Source organism: Argopecten irradians, chromosome 4 (genome assembly GCF_041381155.1).
Source record: "Argopecten irradians isolate NY chromosome 4, Ai_NY, whole genome shotgun sequence".
Lineage (NCBI taxonomy): Eukaryota > Metazoa > Mollusca > Bivalvia > Pectinida > Pectinidae > Argopecten > Argopecten irradians.
Genome location: NC_091137.1, coordinates 32,819,144 through 32,842,691, shown reverse-complemented (window position 1 = coordinate 32,842,691; position 23,548 = coordinate 32,819,144). Strand labels below are relative to the sequence as shown.

The following is a 23,548-nucleotide window of genomic DNA, read 5'->3' as shown; positions in this document are numbered from 1 at the left end:
ACTTTGCCGGTCCCGGCCGAATTCCCTCTTTATCTTTATTTAAAGAACTCGGATAATTCGAATTTGGAAAACTCGAAGAACTCGGATAATACGAAGTACATTTTGACAAAAAATCATACATAAAACGTTCTTATAACTCGAAATGAAATTTTTTGGACAAATCTGACGTAGAACGGCATTTCAAAATATATATCTCGGTTTTATTGTCATAATTTTGCAACTACCATCGGCGATTTTGACATCTCTCTCGTTCACATCGTTTTACGACATGGAACTAGTCTATATAGTACCAAGTAAAGAGATCGTCAGTAGACACGAGAACTCGCTTAATTCGAACGCTCGGATAACTCGAAGTTTTATCTCGGTCCCTTCGAGTTCGTATTAACCGAGTTCCACTGTATTTAAATTCCGGAAAAATAGGGTAACAGCAGTATCTGTGTAGCTTTGAAGTTTACAATTATTTTTCTACATTTTTGAATTGATAATTCATAACAAAATGATAAAAAGTTCTGTTATAATTAAATTTACAATAACTCGCCTTGTTGGTTCAATACTTCAATACTTGATATTGTGATTACATGTATGTATACAAGACATATGACAAATAAGACAAGTACCTGTTGAACACAATTAAATCCCAAATAATCATAAATAATTCAGGGAATGCTCCTAGGTGCTACCAAAGGTGTTTCATACTTACCATATTCGACCCAATAAGCGCCCAGGGCCCTTAAAAAAATTGATAAAAATGAAAAGGTGCTAATAAGTCAAAATTATTGCAAGTTCATACCGTTTTATGTAGTTTTGGTCCTTATTTATGCCTGGGCAATTGAAATTGAGGCCTCAAAAAGGGGGAGGGGCGCTTATATTGAAATGGGCGCTTATTGTGTCGAATACGGTAAATGGTTAAATATAAAAACAGTGCTTTGATGTGTAATGTATTGGACATTAAGGAGTCTTATGGCACTACATAAGTGATAGCACCAAGTTGGTTTATCTTCATGTTATCAATCTGTCATTCAGTGATGTTGTGACAATTAAATTATTAATAGAATTAAGTCATTCTATTTTTAGTATGAAATTTATGTAACAATGCATGCATATCACATAATAGGGATGCATCAAACTTATTTCAGTTACAAGTCCTTGTTTCATGATACCAGGTACTTGTAAAAGTTCTTATTGAAATACAGGTAACCTACTCAGAAAAACAAGGAGTTATTATAAAATAACTAACATTCAAATACCTTACAAAAGCCAATAACACAGAAGTTGGACCAGGTGTGTATACATTGTATATACATATGTATAACCAACAGGAAGACGAATAATATACATCAAATATTGAACAAATCACAAATAAAATTTGGAAAACAAAAATACAGTCTTCAGCAAGCAGCTGTACATAAAGTACATATCTGTCTGTTGTTATGTACTGCTTTCGAAATGATATTATAATAATAAGAATAATAATAGTATAATAACAACTAAGGAAATACTGGAAATGTCTGTAGGACGATACAATGTCTGCTACTACCTCACTAGATCATAGCAGGGATGTGATGCGACGGGACACAAGGTGAGGGACGGAACATACCTTCGTAACACTTAAGCCCACAAATTTCATGGCAGCAGTACATCAAACCTAATATTCCTGCCTCAAAAAGGTGATTTGTTCCTTAGGCTGGTGTGATGTCTTCCATTATATGGAAAAGAAATGACCTTAAGGATATGATGTTAGCTGACATTTACTGTATAGCCAGTTACATGTACGTGTATTTACATAGGTCAAATTTTTGGGGGATTTTAACTAAAAAGGAGAAAATTTCAGTGACTTTACATTTTCATGAGCTGACTTTAATGTTATATATGATTAAACAATTTTCCAAATATTTTGCAGATCATTTTTTTTTGCGAAAATTACCAGCTATATGATATTGTATTTATGATATTTAGATTGATCATGCATGATAAAGTGCTGAGTATTCAAAACATCACAAAAACAGAAACAGAAAAATTTTAATAAAATTCAAACATTATATTCTGATGCTCCCATATAATCACAGTATCAAAGTATAATTTTCACTGATCAGCATTTCTATGGGTTGGTTAAGATACAGACATGGTGTGCTTATGAAAACATTTAAAAGGGCGGGGTATGGAGGAGAGGTATTAATGCAAATGTTTATAAGGAAGGAATACAGTAAAAGTACTCAATAGACAAACTTTGTTCACACCTTAACACCTATGTTATGATAATTAACTAACACATCCTTCTCAGTAGGTACATTAACATACATCTGATTGGTGTTCACTTTAAGGCAGCAATGATATGTGACAAAAGTATTAAAAAATAGACGCGAGTATTCAAATCAAACAATGTCTACAAGTTCAAACTAATAAGATTGTAATTATTAAATACATACATATATTTTTTGTGAAAATTTCAAAATATCAAGAAACCACTATATAGGTACTCTAAATAAAAGTGGCAGCAGAATTTTTGCTTTCAGCAGTTTCTTGATTTTTTAAGGACTATTCAGAAAAATGAGCAGTTAATGTAAGCTGAGAGTTTTTAATGTAAGAATACCTACAATAATATTTACTTTAAATAAATGACAAAAAATATTAATAACATGTTGTAACACGCTTTAAAGTTTAACGGTTGTTGACTGTAGTCCAAGAAAATGTTTATTTAAAATAGTAATGGAGAAAACGAAAGTCTATTTGGTAATGCAAATGTATACCAACTATCAATTGTTTTACATGCAAGTTAACACATTTTAAAAAGGCCTACATATGAATATCATGTTTAGAGGTGACGAGGTCACCGTGTCTGTTCCTCGGAGGTTCCTGCTCGCCATGGCTCCTCGAATCTGTCGTGAGGAAGAGGGGTACAGTGGGTAGTATCAAAGTTCTTCAGGTGCTTGGTCGCCTGCAGAGGATATAGCAAAAACATATTTATTACCTGGTACTACGTTACACTAGTGATGTACTATTTACAGGTAAAATTTGAGATGAATCAGTTTCAATAATTGTAAAATCCTGTAAACACACTAATTAAATTAAAGTTGTAGCATGTAGTAAAGAAATCTGCAAAGATAAAACACAAAATTAATATCAAAGTTATACAGATATTCCGTTGGATTTTTCACACCAGGTTTATTTGTTTTTATATTTTATAAATAGCCCGAGCCATTCAATATACATTTTGTACCACATTTAATATTGGAGGTGCAAAAATGCCAGAGTATGAAGACAAGACCACTGTAAGACCTCTGATCAATGGGACTAATTCACGTACAATATGATACCCAATAACATTTGTGTGGGATTATGGTTTCTATTGGTGATGGAATGACATCAAAAGATGATATCCCAGCTTAATCCCTCGCTAATGTCATTTCAGCATGAAGATTACAAAAAGTAACATTCCATCACCACTGGAGATACTAGTCCTGCAAAAACGTTAATCGGTATCATATGAAGCTGGTACGTAATTTAGTCTCATTAATTAAGTACTTGTTTCAAACACTCAATTCAGCAGTGAAGAGATTGTGGTAATATGTTGAAACTTTTTAATCACTTAGTCACTGTTGCTCCCTTTTCAAACATCGAACAAAACTCACTTTATTATATCATTATTTTATGAAATATCAAATTAAACATTGCTGTATTTCACCAGTTTACTTTATCAGTTGGTCCGTTTTTCTGTAAGTGAAGTATGAATAAATATCTGGTATACACTTTACTTACAAGGTATAATGCCATTCTCTTTCTATCTTCATCTGAATAGTCTGCACCTGTGTAAAGGAACAAGATTGTTCAGTATAGTCGTTATCATTGACAACCATTTACAAACTATTTCTACACCTCAGGAACGAAGAAAATAATGGTGAAAGATATTAATCTACTTAAGAAATATTTTGGTTCAGCAAACATGTTTTGTTGGGAGAGTTTCTTGAATGTATGTGGTAATACCTTGATACAAAAAATGGTAGAGTTAAATAATACCTAGTCATTGTTGAAGAATTTTTTGGTTCAGTATATATCATTATACTGTATGAACTTGATTTTGATTCTCTTCCTTTATTGACCTTGGCACTAAGAATTTCTCGTTTTCCTTTTTGTTGTAGATTTATTATTTTCATTATATCTTACTCTAGTACATAATATTTGCAGAACCTTATGCTTTATCCTTTAATGCATCATTCTTGACAGGTTCATTTGAATACTTTCAACCTCTTGTAATGACTCTTTTGTTTTTACATGTACTCTCTGTACTTGAGATATTGTGATATTTGTATAAGATGGGTTTCTATTAGAAACAATGTCCACTTGATGTTTGAGTTTGAGACCTACTGATTTCAGATAATAAATCAGAAATAAACCTCATGAGATATTTGAGTTTGAGGTATTTGATTTATCTATTGTAGTAGGAATGCATTGGAGACATAGTCCATCTAAAACTGAAGACCTACTTAATGGAAAAGTATCGGAGGAAATTTGATGAGCCAGAAGGTATTTGAGTTTGAGCTACTTGATTGTAGTAATAATGTATTGGACATAGTTGAACTAAAACTTGAGACCTAATTAATGGGAATGTATTGGAGAAAAAGGCCAAAAGCTTCTTGAATTCAAGATTTACTCTTATCGATGTGAATGTATCAGAGAAAAAGTCTCAAAGCTTTATGAATTCGAGACTAGCTGATTGTAGATGGGAATGTATTAGCGGAAAAAACTAAAAGCTTTATGAAATATGGAGACTTACCGATTGTCGATGGGAATGTATCAGAGAAAAAGTCTCAAAGCTTAATGAAATCGAGACTAGCTGATTGTCGATGGGAATGTATTAGCGGAAAAAACTAAAAGCTTTATGAAATCGAGACTTACCGATTGTTGATGGGAATGTATTGGAGACATGGTCCATGTGCTGCTTGAGTTTGAAACTACATTCCTTTTCATTCACACCATGTTCAGTATATTGCACATCTACAACACAATATTATACAAACTTTCTCTATGATACATGTAACTTTTTCAGCCATGTAGTAAAATAGTTTTAAAAATCATTTTCAAAATAAGGTATATATTCCCATATAAGCCCCTCATAACAAATAGACCTCCTTCTCCAATTTACAAAAATCACCAATTTCAAAATATATATGCATGTTCATTCAAACATATTGTAAAAAAAGTAAGAGAATAATCTCATGAAAAAACAGCTATAAATCTCCACACTAGAAAATGGTATTGATATATTTGTAATGATTAATAACAATCAACAATCTTAAGCTTTATCATTTTATGTGAATTAAGTAGTCAGACTGAAATAGTACTACAATTCATTCCCAGAAAGAAATATTAACTTTGGTAAACTCACATTGTCCCTCGGTTTTTTCTGCTAACCACCTCTCTAGGGTGCGTGTAGTAGTTTCATTTACAATATTTGGGTACCTAAAGAGTAAAAAAAATATACCTAAAGGTCTTGCTTTATTTGTTCCATACAAAAGGACAATACATCTCCTAATTAAATCTAACGAGGTACTGTAAACCAATTTTCATTGCGACTTAATTTCTCTGTTTTGTACCACGTTTTTGTTGAGATTTATTTTCGCAATGTCTTAATTACCGCCTGTAAAATCCGCCAAATTTAAGCGCAAGTGAAATAAAGTCGATTTACAGTACCCATAATACCAGAGTGGTTGAAATTTTGAGGTGGTTGTAAGGTCAGGTTCCATTGTATTATTATTAATATTGCCTAGATTTCATCATGGCAGCCTTTTACAACTAAGCGAACAGCTCTTTATAGTTTCTATATACTTGTAAACAAATTCCTGATCTAGGTATATAGTTACCTATGGTTTAGAAATCCTATAAGTAAATCATTTCCTCTGTTACTGGGTAATGACATCATGGGCGTCTCCCTGGATATCAAAAATAAAATATGTACAGTAATGTTTTCTAGTGTTACACTAAACCAAATCTCACTAGGCTGACAATAAACAGTTATACTACTAAACCTGTGTAACAGGCTAAGAATGGAATGTCATTTTAATTTTACAATAGAAATAGTAGGTTTTAATTGAGTGGATATGTAACATTAAATGTTCAGGAGGATATCGGCAAAAATTTTCAGCTTTGTTTTTGTTTTTATAAAGATGGGCAAAATCAGGATCAGATGTGATATTTCTGTTTCTATGTCATAGTTACCATAGTTACCCGTGATATCACAATAGTGTTGTGACATGGTTGTGACATGACATAACACGCCAGTAAGTTTATTATTTTGATATTTTTTTATGTAAAGACTTACCCTATATTAAGTGGACGGGTTGTTATCATTTCATCCTGTGTTCTTCTGATAAACTGAACTGGACCTGGGTACCTAAAGAATACAAACAACATGATGGTACACTACAATACCTGATAAAAAAATTCTTTATAATGTTCAATATTATTCATCAACACTACATGTAATGCATACTTGTCAACCTTTTGAAATTCCCATGCGAGTAATTTCACACGTTTAAACTTTTAACTTCAAGAAAGTCTACTAATTAAGTAACCCCCTATGAAGAAGTAAAAGGTTGATTTTTTGCATATTTTGACCTGTTCTTTCTGATGGTATAGTAAGAGTTTTGACATTTTGATTAATAAAGAATTTGGACTTGCTAAAATGACCTAAAATTGGGCTTCAAAATTGTGAGTCTCTCTCCAAAATAGGGAGGGTTGGCAAGTATGCTACTGAATAATTAAAAACAGAAAATTCTTAGCTTTTTATAGTTAAAGCCAACATTTGGGTTTCAAGATACATGTACATAAACAACATGGCTTAAGTACAATTTATAGTCAGTTAGTCCCACCTTAAGTGATGTCGCAAAAATCATGTCAAAATGCGAAAATCATGTCAAAATATGACATTACAATCAATAGCCAACAGACGGTGATACATACTAACCAATGGTATATTGTATTTCATCCACAACATTTCCAAATTGACATATTGGGAGAATTTATTGTGAAGTAGCCTAATGGAGTCAGATAATTAGTTACTGAGACCTGCATTTTACATATAAGTAGCACAGAGTTATCTACCCTTGGGGGAAGGTATTTATTGTTACAATGTCATGTGTTTGTCAGTTTTACATTATTTCCCCCCCCCCCATAGAAAACAACATTATTTTACCTGAAAAATAATGAATTCACAATCAGTACTTAACCAAAAGGGGAGACAACTCAGTGATATGCGCAGACAGATTAACTCACTCTTTGATCTGTTCTAGGTTATTCAGATTCAGATAGGTTTTAATAGTGTGGGAAACAAGTCCTCCTGAAAAAATAAAAAGCAATTTAATATAATAGTTTGATGATGTGAAATCTTTCATAAACAGAATTTATTTATCGACAGTAAGATGAATATCACCTCAAGCTAGATATATATATTTATTACATAATTTGTTTATACCAATCTATATATGAAGAAATATAATATTTTCAACTATTACACCGACCGTTCAATAAAACCTTGTTATATTGCACGGTTCAAAGTTATATTGCACGCTTCCATGGAAACGTTATATTGCACGGTTCGAGATGTTATATTGCACGGCTTCCGAGGAATTGTGAGTAACAGGAAGTTACGTTATTATGACGTCACAAAGGTTCACGCTCAATTTCGCGCTTGATTTATAGATCTCGAATCAAGCATGTCATGTAGACGTTTACTGTACTGAATAAATCGGTGATGGTAATCAACAAATGTTATATTGCACTCGGCCTTTGGCCTCGTGCAATATAACATTTGTTGATTACCATCACCTCGGGTTAAATATTATGAACTAGAGCACATTAACCCATGAAATATTTGTATAATATATATCTGAAAGGTAGGTTTCAAGTTTTTAATTAAGATGCAAACTGATGAAATTTTTGTAACAAGTGAACTAGATCATACTAGATATATTGAAGTTAGTATCAAGTATTTACCATTGGCACATAAGGTTCCTTTGGCAGAGACAACTAAATGCTTTTGGGATTTGAGAGGAATAGTCAGTACTTACTGGCAAACTGAGGCATCCTGGCAAGGGCTAAAGGCTCCACATGATCAAACGTAGCATCCAGTGTCTAAAACCCAAATCTTGTTTATAGGGACAGAAATTCTGCAATAATAGCTAAGATCTTATTTTTCTAAAACAGCTCTCATTTAAATTTTATGAATAAATTTGATCAAACAAGAAATTCTATAACTGGATGCAAAATAATGCAAAGCACCTGCACAAACTTTCTCTTTTGTTGTACATATGTACAGCTTTGTAGGTTAATTGATAATATAGGTCACAGTGACTTTCTTCTGAAAGATGACATACCTCCTTGCTTAGATGAAACTAAAACCAAGGAATGAAAATCCTGAGACAACTACTGTATGAGATAAGGCTTTCAGAAGACAATCATTAAACGAAAAGAGACACAATTAAGGTCCTGCCTTACTTAAGTTATTAGTGCAGGGATTGGATTTATATTGTGCTGACCATGATCCCTATACTCACGACACATTTGATGGTAGGATAAGTCTTAGCAGCCCAGGAGGCTGGGTAACCGCCGATAGACCAGGCAAACAGCCAGATATTCTCTGGAGGGAAGTTTAGTTTGTTGATGGCATACTGCATGACAGCATCCATGGCGTTCTGGTCTTGTTCTGGGGTAGGGGAGCCCTGTAATTGTATAAAACATTCAATAAGAAATACTTGGGTATCCATTTTTACATGTCATATACCCCTATATATTACATATTTCATTATAATGTATATAGAATGGATTATTAAATTATTAATTAAATTGCATCACAACTGGCACACACTATTAATTTTTTTTTTACAATTCTCATAAGAGACATCAGGTTTTATCCAATTCATTATGAGGCAGACATGTCTGACAACAAATATAACATACAGAACTGCCAGCAAATCCGGGATGGTTCCAGCCGAGGACCGAGTAGCCAGCATCCAGAGGAGTCTTTGTACAGCCGATCTCATAAAATCCAGAGTTCCCCTCACATGTGATCACCTGAGGGGATACATTTTGTCATTATAGATCCACAGAGTTATCCCCTTTCTACACTCAGACAATAATACACACAATTTCATAGAATTTGCTGAAATATATCTACCACAATATTCCATAAACATTTTAATGTAATATACATTTACTGCAGTAATGATATACATGTAATAATATTTCTTTCAACTTTATTTTGTTCCTTCTCTAAACAAGAGGCCCAGAGGGCCTGTATCGCTCACCTGGTTATTGTAATGCCAAGTAATGTTCTGATTACAGGATCATTGTTTCTATTCTGAATGAGGGGTCAAAGCCAAAATTTATACACACTCTGTTCCCCTTTCCCAAGGATGTATCTGGCCAAATTTGGTTACATTCCATGCAGAACTCCATGACTAGTAGCGTTTAAAAAGATTAACCTCTATTTCCCCTATTGCGCCCTGCCCCTCCTGCCCCCAGGGGGTCAGAGCCAAATTTTATACAAATCTGTTCCTCTTCTCCCAAGGATGTTTCTGGCGAACTTTGGTTACATTCCATGCAGAACTCTATGACTAGTAGCGATTTAAAGGATTTACCTCTATTTCCCCTATTGAGCCCCGCCCCTCCTGCACCCGGGGGTTCAGAGCCAAAATTTATAATTTGTTACCCTTCTCCCAAGGATGTTTCTGGCCAACTTTGGTTACATTCCATGCAGAACTCTATGACAAGTAGCGTTTTAAATGATTTACCACTATTTCCTCTATTGGGCCCTGCCCCTCCTGCCCCTGGGGGGTCAGGGCCAAAATTTATACAAATTCTGCTTCCGTTCCCCTAAGGATGTTTTCTGGCCAAATTTGGTTACATTCCATGCAGAACTCTAGGACAAGTAGCGATTTAAAGGAAATGTTGACGGACGGACGGATGGATGGAATGACAACAGACGCTGGGCCAAGACATAAGCTCATCGGCCCTTTGGGCCAGGTAAGCTAAAAACAATATTAACCCGACATTTTTTCGATATGTTTGACTGGACATTATCATCCTCACCAGAATATTCCCCTTCTGTATCAACGGATTCCCCCACGACTGTCCCTGGGGTCGGCGATCAATAAACATGGTGTCAATCTCGTTCTTATCCTCCGTCTGAACCTTGAAACGTCTACCTTTACACTAATACAGAAAGACAAGTAAATTAAAGACACAGTACATTTCTGATATAAAAGTTAATATAATTTTTTTTTATGTCAAAGCACTTTCATCAAAAGCTCAAAATGGAGTCACAGGACAAAACAACTAGAAGATTCTCCATATAAAACTAAGTGAACAATGTAGGTTTATTTCCCTACTTTTCTGTGAGGCACTGAGTCTACTACAGGGCAGTTAATATCATGATGATACTGAAAAAGCAAAGTTTTAACAATAAACAAATCATTTTTGAGATTCTGTAAAACAGCTTTTACGCAATGGTGAAGAAAGATTCTGTACATTCAATGAAAGAATGAGACGTTTAAGACTAAGTATAAAATTACCTCATCCACTAGCCTGCCTCTTTCCTGAATCAGCATACTTTCTGAAAATGAAATGGTGAGGTCAAAAAAGGGCATGATATTGCCATCACTTTTCCAAATCAAAATTATTCCATAGTTTATAACTAAGTTTTAAAACACTAAATCTCCAATGACAATGTTATAACTCAGGCAGATACAGATGTTAATATCCTTTTTTAAGATTTAAAAAAAATCTTTACATAAATGATGAATATTACATAACATTAAGCTAGGATCTTATGGAGACACTGGCTGTAGTCAAGAGAGTGTGTATATACTCAATACACTACTACAATATCATAAATAAATAAGATTCTAGAGCCAATTTATCATTTACCTAGGAGAGTGTTGATGAGTGCTGTGGAGCCCGGGTACATCATTCGCCGGCCAAAGGTATGGGCACACATGTAACTGTAATTATTACAGGTCACATAAATCGTTTTGTTATTTGTAACTTATCTAGCGAATATCCAAGCATCTTATGTACAGTAACATAACTGTTTTATGAGTTCATATAGGGATTGGATTTCGTTTTTATGTTAACCATGCTTGTATGGAGCAATTCCTCTAAGAATATATTCTATGGGGCGCGTTAGTGCCCCATATTGAATATATTCTTAGAGGAATTTCTCCATACAAGCATGGTTAACATAAAAACGAAATCCATTCCCTATATTTACACTCACACGACTTTTTATTTATATTTTATGCAATAAAATCGTCATTTGAAAGTGACGTAATTATTCAATAAAAGTCGGTCAAAAGTGGGAGGAGCTTACTCAATTGAACAGCGAATGATGACGCTGCACGTAAGGTAGAATTATTCATCCGCGACGACAAAAAAGTTCAATATTTTAGTGTAAAATAAACATGACAAACAAAGTAAATTTCAGGGATAATTTTATTTAATCAGATCAGAACTTTAAGTAGGTATTAAATTTTGCAAAAAGTTCATATATAGCGTAATAACATAAAGTATTTGGTCTCGGCCACATGTGTGAACTCGGTGACCGTTATTGTGCAGCGAGGCGAGGCTGACGCACGCTTACACAGTGGAGTTTTCCGAAGTTGTCAAAACACCAGTGTTCAAGTAGCTAAATTTGTTTGAGATTGTTGTCTGACTTGACGATATTACATCCTTCGGAGCCATGTGATTATATAATCTATGCTTATATCCATCGCCATCTAGACTATAGATGGAACAACTTCACTTGTGTTCGATGGATACAATGTATTTGTGGTGACGCGTAACTGTCAACACGTGGATTACTAGCGGTGCATGTTTTATAATACACATGATTAAATTCTCAAAGAACAAAGACAAGAGGATATGTTTATAACTGACCTCTATCAGGTCTCACGCCCGTCCACCCAAAAGACTCGATCGTATGACGAACACAGACACAGAGGTAATGTTTACATTTGACACCCATCCTTTTTAACAAAAATGAAAGCACGTCGCCCCGGTCGGGATATTTTTCCGTTTCTTTATACAATTGTTAATTTAAAAATTGTTTGAATCATACATAAATATAAAACATATATTTATTGTTCACATTTTTCCAAAATTCTATGAAAAACAACAATATACACGTAATGTTGCATCAAAATGTAAACAAAGCCATGTGTTTGTTTAAAAAAAAGTAGTCCTTTTACGTTGCATAGAACATTTTCTTACGCAAGTTCAAAGTTCAATGTTACCATGCAGTTATGGTAAACAAAATCGGCTAGTATTAGCGTATAGTGACCAAGCATAGCAAGTGTAAATATATGCAAATATAATACATAATTAGAGTGGGCATCACTTCATAAATTCACAATTAATCATTATTCTTTTAAAACGATCGATCATAGACTAATGACTGACTAATGTTTTTGTGTTCTGTCAGGCTTACATGTTACAAAAATCAGGTTTCTTGTTTACTTTTTCTTTCCTAAAATAGTTGTTTACAATATGTATTTATCATTTCATTTTGTATCCAATACTTTCTTTGTCCTTTTTTGTTTTGTTTTCTGATGTATTTGTCGCCATGTTAGTGATCGCTCATCATCGATGTTGCTGCTGGAAGCTGACGCGCTTGCAGCGACACCAGAACTACATATCCAGTAGCCATTCAGAAACCATGTAACATCATGTTACAGATAAACACTATTGCAGCACACCAGAAAGCGACATGCCTCAAAGTATTACTAGATGTACATTTTTTTTTTTTACATTTTCATCATTTTGAAATCGACTACAGAAATCACTGATTGACTAATCGATTTTCCAGGGCAAACGAGGAGACGTCAAATAAATTGATTAATTGGAACACCACTATACATAATTTGTATTTATATCAACAACACTGTACATTGAGATATAACACAAAAATACATATTTCAGATCTACCGTATTCGACCCAATAAGCGTGCTCATCTCTATAATCATCTTTCACTTTGAAACCTAAATTTCACTTATCTCAAATTAAATGTAGAATGACAATAAGAAAACTGTGTCTGTTTCTTTATTTGATTTCTTTTGCAAATTGATTTATGGCTTACCTTGTGCAATGATTTTATGACAGGCTAGTTTAAATTTGGTTATAATAAGTTTCCCTCATCTTTTGTAAATTTTTTAAGTGCCCTGGGCACTTATTGGGTCGAATATGGTACTTTGAGTTTTAAAAATAAAATAAGTCACTGCTTCTCTATAAATTCACCTTTATGCATTTTTTTTATATAAAACCTTATAAAGCCCTGTTTCTGTCTTACCTTACAGCTGATAAAGGAATCTGTGTAATGGACCCAGCATGTGGTGGCTGTGTGTTCCGGGCAGCATCCCTGTTTCTTGTTGATGCCCTGAAAAGAAAATACAACAAGAGGCCCATGGGCCTTAACATTCATCTGAAAAACATCTCCACAAATTGTAACAAGAGGGAGTTGGGTCAGAGCCACCATTTTCTGGTTGAAATTCATTCAAAACTTTATGACTGGTAGCGTTTTAAAGAATTATCAAAATTTCCCCTATTGGGCCTTGCCCCTCCTACCCCAGAGGGGTCAGAATCACCATTTATACAAAATCTGTTCCCCTTCCATTAAGGATGTTTCTGGCCGAAATTGGTCAAAATCCGATGAGAACTTTATGACAAGTTGCATTTTGAAGGAATTTTCCTTGATTTCCCCTATTGGGCCCCACCCCTCAGGACCCAGGGTGGTCACAGATCCATCATTAACACAAAATCTGTTCCCATCCACTAAGAATGTTTCTGGCCAAATTTTGTTAAAATCCCTTGAAAACTTATTGTTCCCTTCCACCAAGAATGTTTCTGGCCAAATTTTGTTAAAATCCCTTGAAAACTTTTTGACTAGTAGCGTTTTTAAGAATTACCAAAATGTCCCCTATTGGGCCCCGCCCCCAAGGCCCCAGGGGTGTCAGTGTCACCAAAAATGTCCACTTATACAAAATCTGTTCCCTTCCCCTAAGGATGTTTCTGGCCAAATTTGGTCAAAATCCAATAAGAACTTTATGACTAGTAGCGATTTAAAGGAAAAGTTTACGCACGGCACACGACGACGGACAGTCAGATGACCTAATAAATTTCATTTCTTTGCATAACTTAAATATAATTAGTATTTTTCCAATATTTGTCCAGAGAAAAACAACTGATCTATGGCCAGTAATAGATAACATTTCCATTTGCATTGGACTTTATACCCAAGTTAGAGGTTTGTCGGGGGGGCACCTTTACCCTTTGTAAGCCGTTAGGCTAAACGTTTAATAAACAATTCATAAACTACTTTGCTACCACTGCCCCTGACTTTATTATCAATGCAAAATACTGTGATGATATTATTACTCTGACATTCTGGAATTATTGCCATTATATTAGACAACACATGTGTTTTAGTAACGATCTTGTGTAGCAATGATCTTCAGCATAGAACAATATCTCAGTCCAGTAAAATTTTGACTATCTCTATCCAAGGTTAGAGAAAGATCAATGAAGTAGTAACAAAGTAAAATAATAACTAGACATACCATATTCACTGTAATTAGCACCCAGGGCGCCTCAATAATTGTAACAAAGGGGGCGCTTATTAATGAACTAAAATTTAAGTTGCAGACGGAAAAAGTCAGCCATATTTTAATTCTTTCTGTATTCCTAGTACATTAATCTGTTACAGCAAACATGCATATGCCTTCTATCATTTGAGACGCATTATCATTCACATGTAAAATACTCACAAGATCATGTAATATGGGATACAATGCTGATGTGAGAGGCATCACATGTTGTAAAACATTGCTAAGTCCATGGAAAGGGGGCATTTATACAACTTCAACTCTTCTCATAAAAAGGGGAGCGGCATTTGTAAGGGGAGGGGTGCTAATTACGGCGAATACGGTATTTGGTAATTAGAAACCACTTACCCAACACTGTAATCTATTGGCCAGGCCCAGAACTCAAAATCAAATTTTGATAACTGATTCTAAAAGAAGAAATATTATAAGTGCAAATGATTCTGGCAGCATTTCAGTTTACCAAACATTGTCACTATTGACTATCGTAAGACAACAGGTATGGTTCAAATTCCTTACAATAATGACACCAAATAGAAAATGTATTGAAAGTGTGTAAGACTAGACTTATTAAGAATGTGAGCAAGAACCCAACAAAAAATAAAACTAATTCTGAATTGTACCCTGTAATTTCAAAATGGACTGGTCTAGTCTTTAATTTATAAGAGCCTAAACGTGTCTTCAGTCGTGAATGAATTAATAAAAATATTCAATTTTAATGTCTATATTTTTCTTTGTTCCAGTGGCAAATGATAAGGTTATTTTTTTTTTCATTTCATTTTTCATCAATCTGCAATCATTCTTGATTTAACTTTTCTGATAATTGAAACTACAATATATTTAGTCCATAACTAGAACGGTACTTACCCGAAATTCCTCAGATTTCTGTGCCTTCAATAGGACATCCAGAAACATGATGTAATCCCAGTTGTCCCATCGACCTTTTCCTGTCAATAGTAAAATTCTTGTTTCAGCAACATCAGGGAAGTAAAGAATTTCTTCTGTGTTTCAACTTTCCTTCAGCTGCATCAATTGTCTCAGAAAAACAAGACTGGATATTTTGTCAATGCCAAATGAATAGAAAAATGTTCCCTAGTCATTTGTGTATTGTACCATGTACTTCTATTAAAACAATGCAGAAAAATTGAACAGGGTATACATAAATTAGAAATGTTTCAAAATGATCTCACCCCTTAACAGCCAGGCGACTAAGTAGATAACACTTAATGAGAAGCCTAACTTGCTCAGACTGACCATACCATCCACAGAGAAGTAACCTAGTAGGAAAAATCAAAATTTAAAAACAATTTTTAAGGATGAGGCTTATTTGTTCCATTTTGTATGTATGTTTTTATGTTAAACCAGTTCAATAAATATTTCGTACAATTCTTGTTCTAGTCTTTGAAATTAAGAATATGATCCAAATTATCATTTTCCAATACATGTAATTAATTTTACATAACTCTTTATTTGTGCTAATTCTGGACAGATTTATGTAATCAATTAAAAAAGAGAACACATTAGATATTGAATGGAACAGATACTTATTGATAAGCTTATATATTAAAGTATAGAAATTATACCTCGTCTGTATAGCATGGACAGTACCACTGGGGATGTCCAGTAGGAAAATGAAAAGCAAAACCTCAGCTGTAACAATCAAAAGATAATTTTTAACAACATGAAGTAATGACAAAATGGTAACTAACTTTAACAATGTAAGTGATATGGTTAGCTTGAGAAAAAATCTTACAATTTTTTGAATACATTGTGTTACTTTTTTCTTAAACATTCATTTGAAATTGATATCAAAATGATATATAGTTAATATAAGTACAATACAGATACAATGTACTATACTTTTGTTACTTTTTTTTGGTATTAATTCTTTTGATATTGCACAAAGATATGAATATAACATATTGATTTTAAAAACAACCTGTGTGTAAATTTACGTTTTATTATATACAATGTACACGTAGGACATATTTTACTCACAACACTTATGAACTTATTGCCCGTGGCTTCCAACATGTTTGGGGTGTAGACTTTAGCCTGTAATAGAGGAAAGAAATTATATGATCATCAAATTCAAACTATATGTGATGACTTGGCTTGATCTGCTCAACAAGTCACTATAAATTACTATATACATGATGTAGCTACTTGATTACATGACTGCATGAACTAATGTGAATTTTTTTTTTATTAAGTTGGCATTGTAGCGGGAGTGGACTCTGACTGGGTTGATCATTGATGACCTGGTAGCTCAATTGCAGATAGAGCATCTGCATATCTATACTGTTCTAGTGTATTGGGAGGTACCAGGATGGAGCCCTAGCTGGCCTCGTCGCAACATTTTCTCCTTTCCTGTTACAAAATTGCGGCCAACTAAATATCCACTGTAGTGGAATAAGAGTGTTGAATGTGAAAGGAGGTTGGAGCTTGTGTACAGGGATTGGACTGGAATGAGCATTGCATGGTGACTAGATATAGCTAGTGTTAGAAGATCCCTGGTCTGGTGGCTACATTTTCTCATTTTGTGTTACTAAGTCCACAAACAGTACAGGTGGCCTAGAGTTTGCACTGGGTTGATACTCATACAAGGAAGCTAAAACCACTACATTTTTTTTTCTATTGTGATTGAATAAATCATAACATAAGCCCTATTTTATCTCAAACGTGTGTATTTTGTTACATATTCTGTATTCAATGTACTGACAGATTCGCAACCGTCAGACTGTTGGACCTGGCAAAATATTTATATGCTCCTTCACCCATTTATCACAATTTGTATCTCAAAAATGAAATAACCTGCTTGTCTTCATAGTTCGGTCTGGTTTCATCTTTGTGTCTTCTGAATAATTTTGGCCCACTAAAGCATCTGTATAACTTCTCGAAATATGACATCCCTCTTTCTTTATCAATTCGACGATGACGAGCTTCTTGTTAGGCCAAACAGAGTTTTCGAGTTTCTCTGATTTATTGTGTTTCATATGTTGAAAAATCCCGAGAATATTAGAATGGAAATGCGTCATAGTCGCTTAAACGTTTGATAAAACGAAAGGAGTAGCCGCAAATGCGAAGCGTGTCATTAACGTGTGTTGCCGAAATTTTTAGAAACACATGTTGGAAAAATCTAGAATTTGACGAAAAACTAGCAAGAAGAGTAGACTGATTAATTTGGCGTATATTAGAAATCATCCGTTATATAAGCTGAGTTTACAGATACTTTGAAGAGAAACATGAGTACAGAAGAAGTAAGTTTACTTAAAAAATCTTTTTTGTCCAAGACAGACATAGAAAATCACCAAAATCTTACTTTCATTTTCGTTTCAACCACCTGAACAAAGGGTATTTGTTAACCTATGGACCTTTTTCCTCGTTTTTCATTTGTGTCTTTTCTTATTCACTTGATATATTCCTGTCAAATAAACAGTTGTGTTTATTCATATATTACTCAAAATATTAGACAACAATTATAAACCCTAATAAATTTATTTTAATTTTTTTTTATATGTCAATGTCATTCAACCCAGAAACATATATTAGAATCTATGTATATTAGTTTCTGTTCAGTCATGAAATTTCGCAAATAATAATTTAATTCACTTATTTACATACATGATATGTAACGGGAGGGGTGTACTCAGGTGCACGCCCACTCCACATTCAGTACTTCAACCCAGGTTCCATTGAGTAAGGAAATACTTGTTTGACATAACGTGGAAAATAAGAGACTGACAAATATAAACAGTTAATAACAAATATTTATTCAGACATAGCAGGACGTATAAAAAACATGACAAGGCACAGGGCCGCGGCACTTACAGGTAAACAAGACTAAACAGCACTCACCACAATGGCATTACAGGTTTACTTTGAGACCGTCCCCCATCCCAGCTAATTACCACCTAGTTCCTAATAAACATGCGTAACGCTTATACTTAGCCTATAATTATCAGTAATAGTAGAAAGAGGAAAGAATGACCGACGGCTCACGAATTCAATCGTAAAAGCGGCGTACTTACTTGCTATCCAGGAGTTTTATTGAATCCAATGTTACACAACAAAATCCCACGAAATTATGCGAAATACAACAGTGACCAATCAGAGGCCGAAGCGAATGCGCCTTAGTCTCGAAACCAAAGTTATTTCGGGGAAACGTGCAGCAGCACTCTGCCTGCGTACAGAGAGCTAGTGTAGCTATATCTAGTGAATTTTGTAAACAATTAACCTATGACCGGAATGACAAATGAGTTGAAAAGGTAAACATATATAGTAAATATACTATGATGGCAAAATACAAAGTAACGGTTCCCGTTACGGATATATGCCGATGATAGCTAGTGCAATATTATTTTCACACAGAGATCCTCTAGTTATATCTCAAATATAAAGAATCTTGTCAGGATTAGCTCGTCGACAATATGTTATCCCTTCACTTGGGTAAAACGGAGAGTATCCTTTTTGGACATAAAGGGAAAATTAGAAGCTTCCCTGACAACTCTCTTGCTTAGTCTGTAGGGATTTTACTGTAGATCCAAAGCCTGAAGTAAAATATCTTGGTGTGCTTTTAGATGAATATTTATCTGGTGAACAAACTGCGAATAAAATTATCAGGAAAGTAAACCAGTGGCTGAAATTTTTGTATAGGAACTGCAGATGTCTTTCACTCAAAGCCAGAAAAACTCTCTGCTCAGCACTCATTCTATGTCACTTTGACTATGCATGTACATCCTGGTTTGAAAGGCTTACTAAAATTCTCAAACAAAAACTACAAATTATCCAAAACAAAGTTGTCAGATTCATATCCAAGCTTGAACCTAGAACACAAATTAATCATATTGAACTTGAACAACTTAATATGCTTAATGTAACATTCAGGGTTAAACAGCTGAAATTCAATCATCTTTTAAATATTGTACATAATAAATTTCCTGTTTATCTAAAAGAATCCTTTACATCTTTAGGCAAAGAATATAACACAAGATCAATTTCTATGAACTTTAATATCAAAAACGTCAAAGGACCAGAATCCTTCACTTTTTTTATAGTGCTGCAAAAGACTGGAATAATCTCCCTGACAATATAAAACGAGAAAACAACAAACATCGTTTTAAAGGTCTTGTCAAAAAACATTTTCATGATGTTTCTAAAGATCAATATAGGAGTTAATATGTGAATTTTTAATTTATCCAATGTCCTATATATGGAGAAGTGTGAAGGCTAAGTATGTTTTTGAAATTGTTCAATGTCATATAAAACATATTATGAACTATGTTATAAGTGTGTGATAAGTTAATTTCATAATTAATCATAAACTTATTATATGGGAACCCCCTTGGAAATAAGCCTTCATGGCTTTGATGGGTTATCCTAGGTAAAGATTTACATGTATAATGTTTGTTAATTTGTAACTTTACGGTGAACTATCTAAATGTAAATTTGTGATACATGTATATATATCTATGTATTGATATTTTTATGTCCAACCAAACTGCCACATAATGTATGTCTGTTTGTTACTTTACCTGAATAAATATTATTATTACAGCTTTGATACGAATCCAGGAATTTTGGAGAAGTGGTGTTAGGGCCCATTTAATTATGGATCCCCTGTATACATGTTGAGACTTTTCAAAAATACAAATGCAAATTATTGTTTTATTCATTTATGTAAACTCATCAAAAGGGAAAGAGAATGTTACAAAATTTGGTAGGATAAATAATCTTATCTTGACTCTTTTTTTCAACCTGTAAATGTACAGGCCGGGTTACAAAAAGAATAGTACGTGCTATAGACTATAATCTTGCATGACAGTATGCATCTTTGTGAAACACTGTAACTTATGGGACACAATATTGAATTGTAGAAGCCAACATAAATAAGCATGGCTTTTTCTGTTTTTTTGGGGGGGCTAATAATTATATTCGGGCCATTGCCAATGGGAATTATATTTCAAATCTTAGTAGAATTCCCAAGATGCATTAAAATGTTCTTTCCGAATTCAGAAAGAAAAAGCGCTGATGCATTTAGAAATGATCAATCATGGATTAACTTCCTCTGTTACTCTATAATTACAGCTGTGACCAGCTAGGGTATGGACACAGTAATAGTGCACATTCTAATTAGATATGCATTTTTTTTGAAGCTTCGGAAAGATGCTGCAGAGTTGCGAGGATTTGTGGAAGCTGCATCTCGTCCAAGAGTAAAAGATATTCTATCACTTGAACTACGGAAGCTAGAAACAGAAATCATCAACAAAGAGGAGGCCATTAAAGCAAGTGGAGATGCTATGGAGACAGAAACTGGAAAACCTACAACAGAGGGATTAAAAACTAAACAGCCTCGCTCTGTATCATATATACAAGAGAAAAACTATGGTAATTGAAATTTCAAATATTACCAAATTTACCATGGTTGCATGGTACAATTTCTATAATTTATTCCATACAATTAACACATAATCAATACTTTACATTTATTTCAAATTTGTATGTTTGAAGTTATAAGCTTGAAATGTTTTGATGATTGGTTTTGATCCTAAATTCATATTTATGATAACATTACATACCTTGTCAAAACCAGGTCTTGGTGAATCGTGAGGTAATTACATGTATATAATTATATGGTATTTAGCTTCTTAGTCCATTGTAATTAAAACCTCATAATCTGCATACCAGCCAAATATGCTAGTCCTAGTGGCATCCTTTTTAGACAGGTTACACTATATACATTTTATTGGATACCTTTCATACTTTATCAATGTCACTTCTTTTCAAAGGAGGCCAGTAGTGGCTGTAATGCTGGACCTCTTGATGGTGTATGAAAAAATCCAAGTTGAGAATATATCCAAAATACTGTATATTTTCAGTTTGAAGTTTTTACTAAAGTAAGAATCGTTTTTCCTGTTATTATAGCTTGGGATCAGTCAGACAAATTTATGAAAATCTATGCCCAGTTGCCAGAAGTCCAAAGTTTACCCACAGATAAAATCACCTGTAATTTTACTTCCAGGTTTGTTGCATTATCATTTCTGTATAACTTCTTAGTCTGGACTTATTAAAGTTCTTAAAGGAGATCAAAGAAACAATTAAAAAAAATTATTTGACTGCTGAATTTCTGTTTATATTTTATAATGTCCTATCATCATATACAGTTACAAATGTTTGAACTTGAATGTATTAGGTGAGGATAATAGCATATAATTATTAGTTTATTGTAAAAAAAAGAATGAAAAAATACGAGTACAATTAGGCACATTTTAGTTAATATAAGTAGTCGTAAATATGTCTGTAATTGGAATACTCCATAATATCTTTCCATTGTATCATATAAATATTTGTGTACCACTATATTTCTTCTGTAGGTCATTTAGACTCCAAGTTAATGAACTGAAAAATAAAAATCATGAATGGCACATAGCTAACTTGATGGAGGAGATTGTTCCAGAGAGCAGCTATTTCAAGGTGAGATTAATTACAAATATTGTAAAGTTAGGATTAATTAATTGTAAAGTAAAACATTTTAGAAAAAGGATGAATTGCTTGCAGTTTCACTTCACATTAATGCTTGCTTCAGGAACAGTTGAATGTAGACTTTAAAACTTATATTGAGCTTGATTAGGGCTTGAAATATAAATATATTAAAAAATAACATCGTCCAACTCTTTATTTGAGGTCATGTCAGCATGACTATTGTGCTTATCCAATCAGCTCATTGACTTTGAAATCTTGTGATGTGGTTGGTTACTTTGGAAATGTAAATGCTTTAACAATTATGGCTGCCTCCATGGAAACCACACTGCAGATTAGAGCATATTGTAGAGAACTGTAGTAGAACAGAATTATCAAATGTAGAAGCCCATAGAGAAGTTAAAATTAAGTCTTTTGAGATTTTGTCAGCAACTTTGCTTTGTAATAACAGAATTCAGTACTGATTTAAACAAAATGGGAGATTAAAATATATTTTTCTTTTTAGGTAAAGACGAACAGTGTTTTAGTGATGTTGAAGAAAAAGGATGTAAAGACATGGGCTTATGTCACAGAAAGAGAGAAAAAGGCACAAGACACTAAAGCGTAAGTATTCTTTAGTTAAAAAGTTCTGTTTACAATCATATTAAAAGAACTTCACATTTCTATTTGAATTTAAATGATTTTGTCTTCAATAAGTCATTTTGTCTTCAATAAGTCATTGTTAATTTTATGGATTTCCTTACATTTTTGACTGATTATTTCTGATTATTTACTTGCTTACTTTTATATGATAATGATATTTATTTTAGTAAATAAATTATGTCAACTTTGAACCTTTTAAGCAGACCCAAGGTAGATGACAGCAAGGACCCCAACGATTCCCTGATGGACATGTTGAAGCAAATGTATGAAGATGGTGATGATGAAATGAAAAAGAACATCAGCAAAGCCTGGAGTGACTCTCGCAACAAACAGACTATGATCTAAGATTAAAGGGTGGAATTTTCACTGTATAATATGTCGGAACTATTCTATTCAGATCCACATAATATAATACCACCAACGTTTACTGTTCCCCAAATGACTGTGACATAATGATAACGAAATGAAAAAGGACATCAATATAATACTGGAGTGACTGTCGCAAACAGAGTATGATTTGATAGCACTGACTTCAGTTGTGTAACATGATGGTACTGCTATGGTCAAATTCAAATCTACAAGCATGTGTTTTCCAAATCTATGAACGAATTGTTTTGACTTTATCGATTTTTTTGATGCAGTACTTTACATATGGACAACATTTATTTCACTTTGAATCATCTCCCCTGTAACCCTACATAATGAAATGAAATATCATTAAACAAATCAAACATTTTTACTTAGTTAGTTTTGTCTATCCAGTCTCTAAGTTTTGCATTAC

At 33.6% G+C, this 23,548-nt stretch overlaps 2 protein-coding genes across 2 annotated transcripts; one reads left to right on the top strand and one right to left on the bottom strand.

Moving 5' to 3' along the window:
• Positions 1 to 398: 398 nt before the first annotated feature.
• LOC138321344 (phosphatidylserine lipase ABHD16A-like) lies at positions 399 to 17,703 on the bottom strand. The gene is made up of 20 exons (XM_069264972.1): positions 17,461 to 17,703; positions 16,645 to 16,701; positions 16,230 to 16,296; positions 15,837 to 15,923; positions 15,514 to 15,593; positions 14,998 to 15,056; positions 13,338 to 13,424; positions 10,921 to 10,994; positions 10,566 to 10,606; positions 10,084 to 10,206; positions 8,953 to 9,066; positions 8,550 to 8,714; positions 8,064 to 8,127; positions 7,270 to 7,333; positions 6,317 to 6,388; positions 5,859 to 5,927; positions 5,384 to 5,457; positions 4,894 to 4,992; positions 3,757 to 3,803; positions 399 to 2,935 (listed from the first exon to the last, which is right to left on the bottom strand). The coding sequence occupies exons 1-20, from the start codon at positions 17,554 to 17,556 to the stop codon at positions 2,828 to 2,830; spliced, it is 1,647 nt and encodes a 548-aa protein (XP_069121073.1). The 5' UTR covers positions 17,557 to 17,703; the 3' UTR covers positions 399 to 2,827.
• Positions 17,704 to 17,744: 41 nt separating this feature from the next.
• On the top strand, positions 17,745 to 23,502 carry LOC138321346 (calcyclin-binding protein-like). The gene is made up of 6 exons (XM_069264974.1): positions 17,745 to 17,906; positions 20,802 to 21,033; positions 21,571 to 21,667; positions 22,020 to 22,119; positions 22,631 to 22,728; positions 22,971 to 23,502. Exons 1-6 carry the CDS (start codon positions 17,892 to 17,894, stop codon positions 23,110 to 23,112), a joined length of 684 nt encoding a protein of 227 aa, XP_069121075.1. The 5' UTR covers positions 17,745 to 17,891; the 3' UTR covers positions 23,113 to 23,502.
• The last annotated feature ends 46 nt before the right edge of the window (positions 23,503 to 23,548 follow it).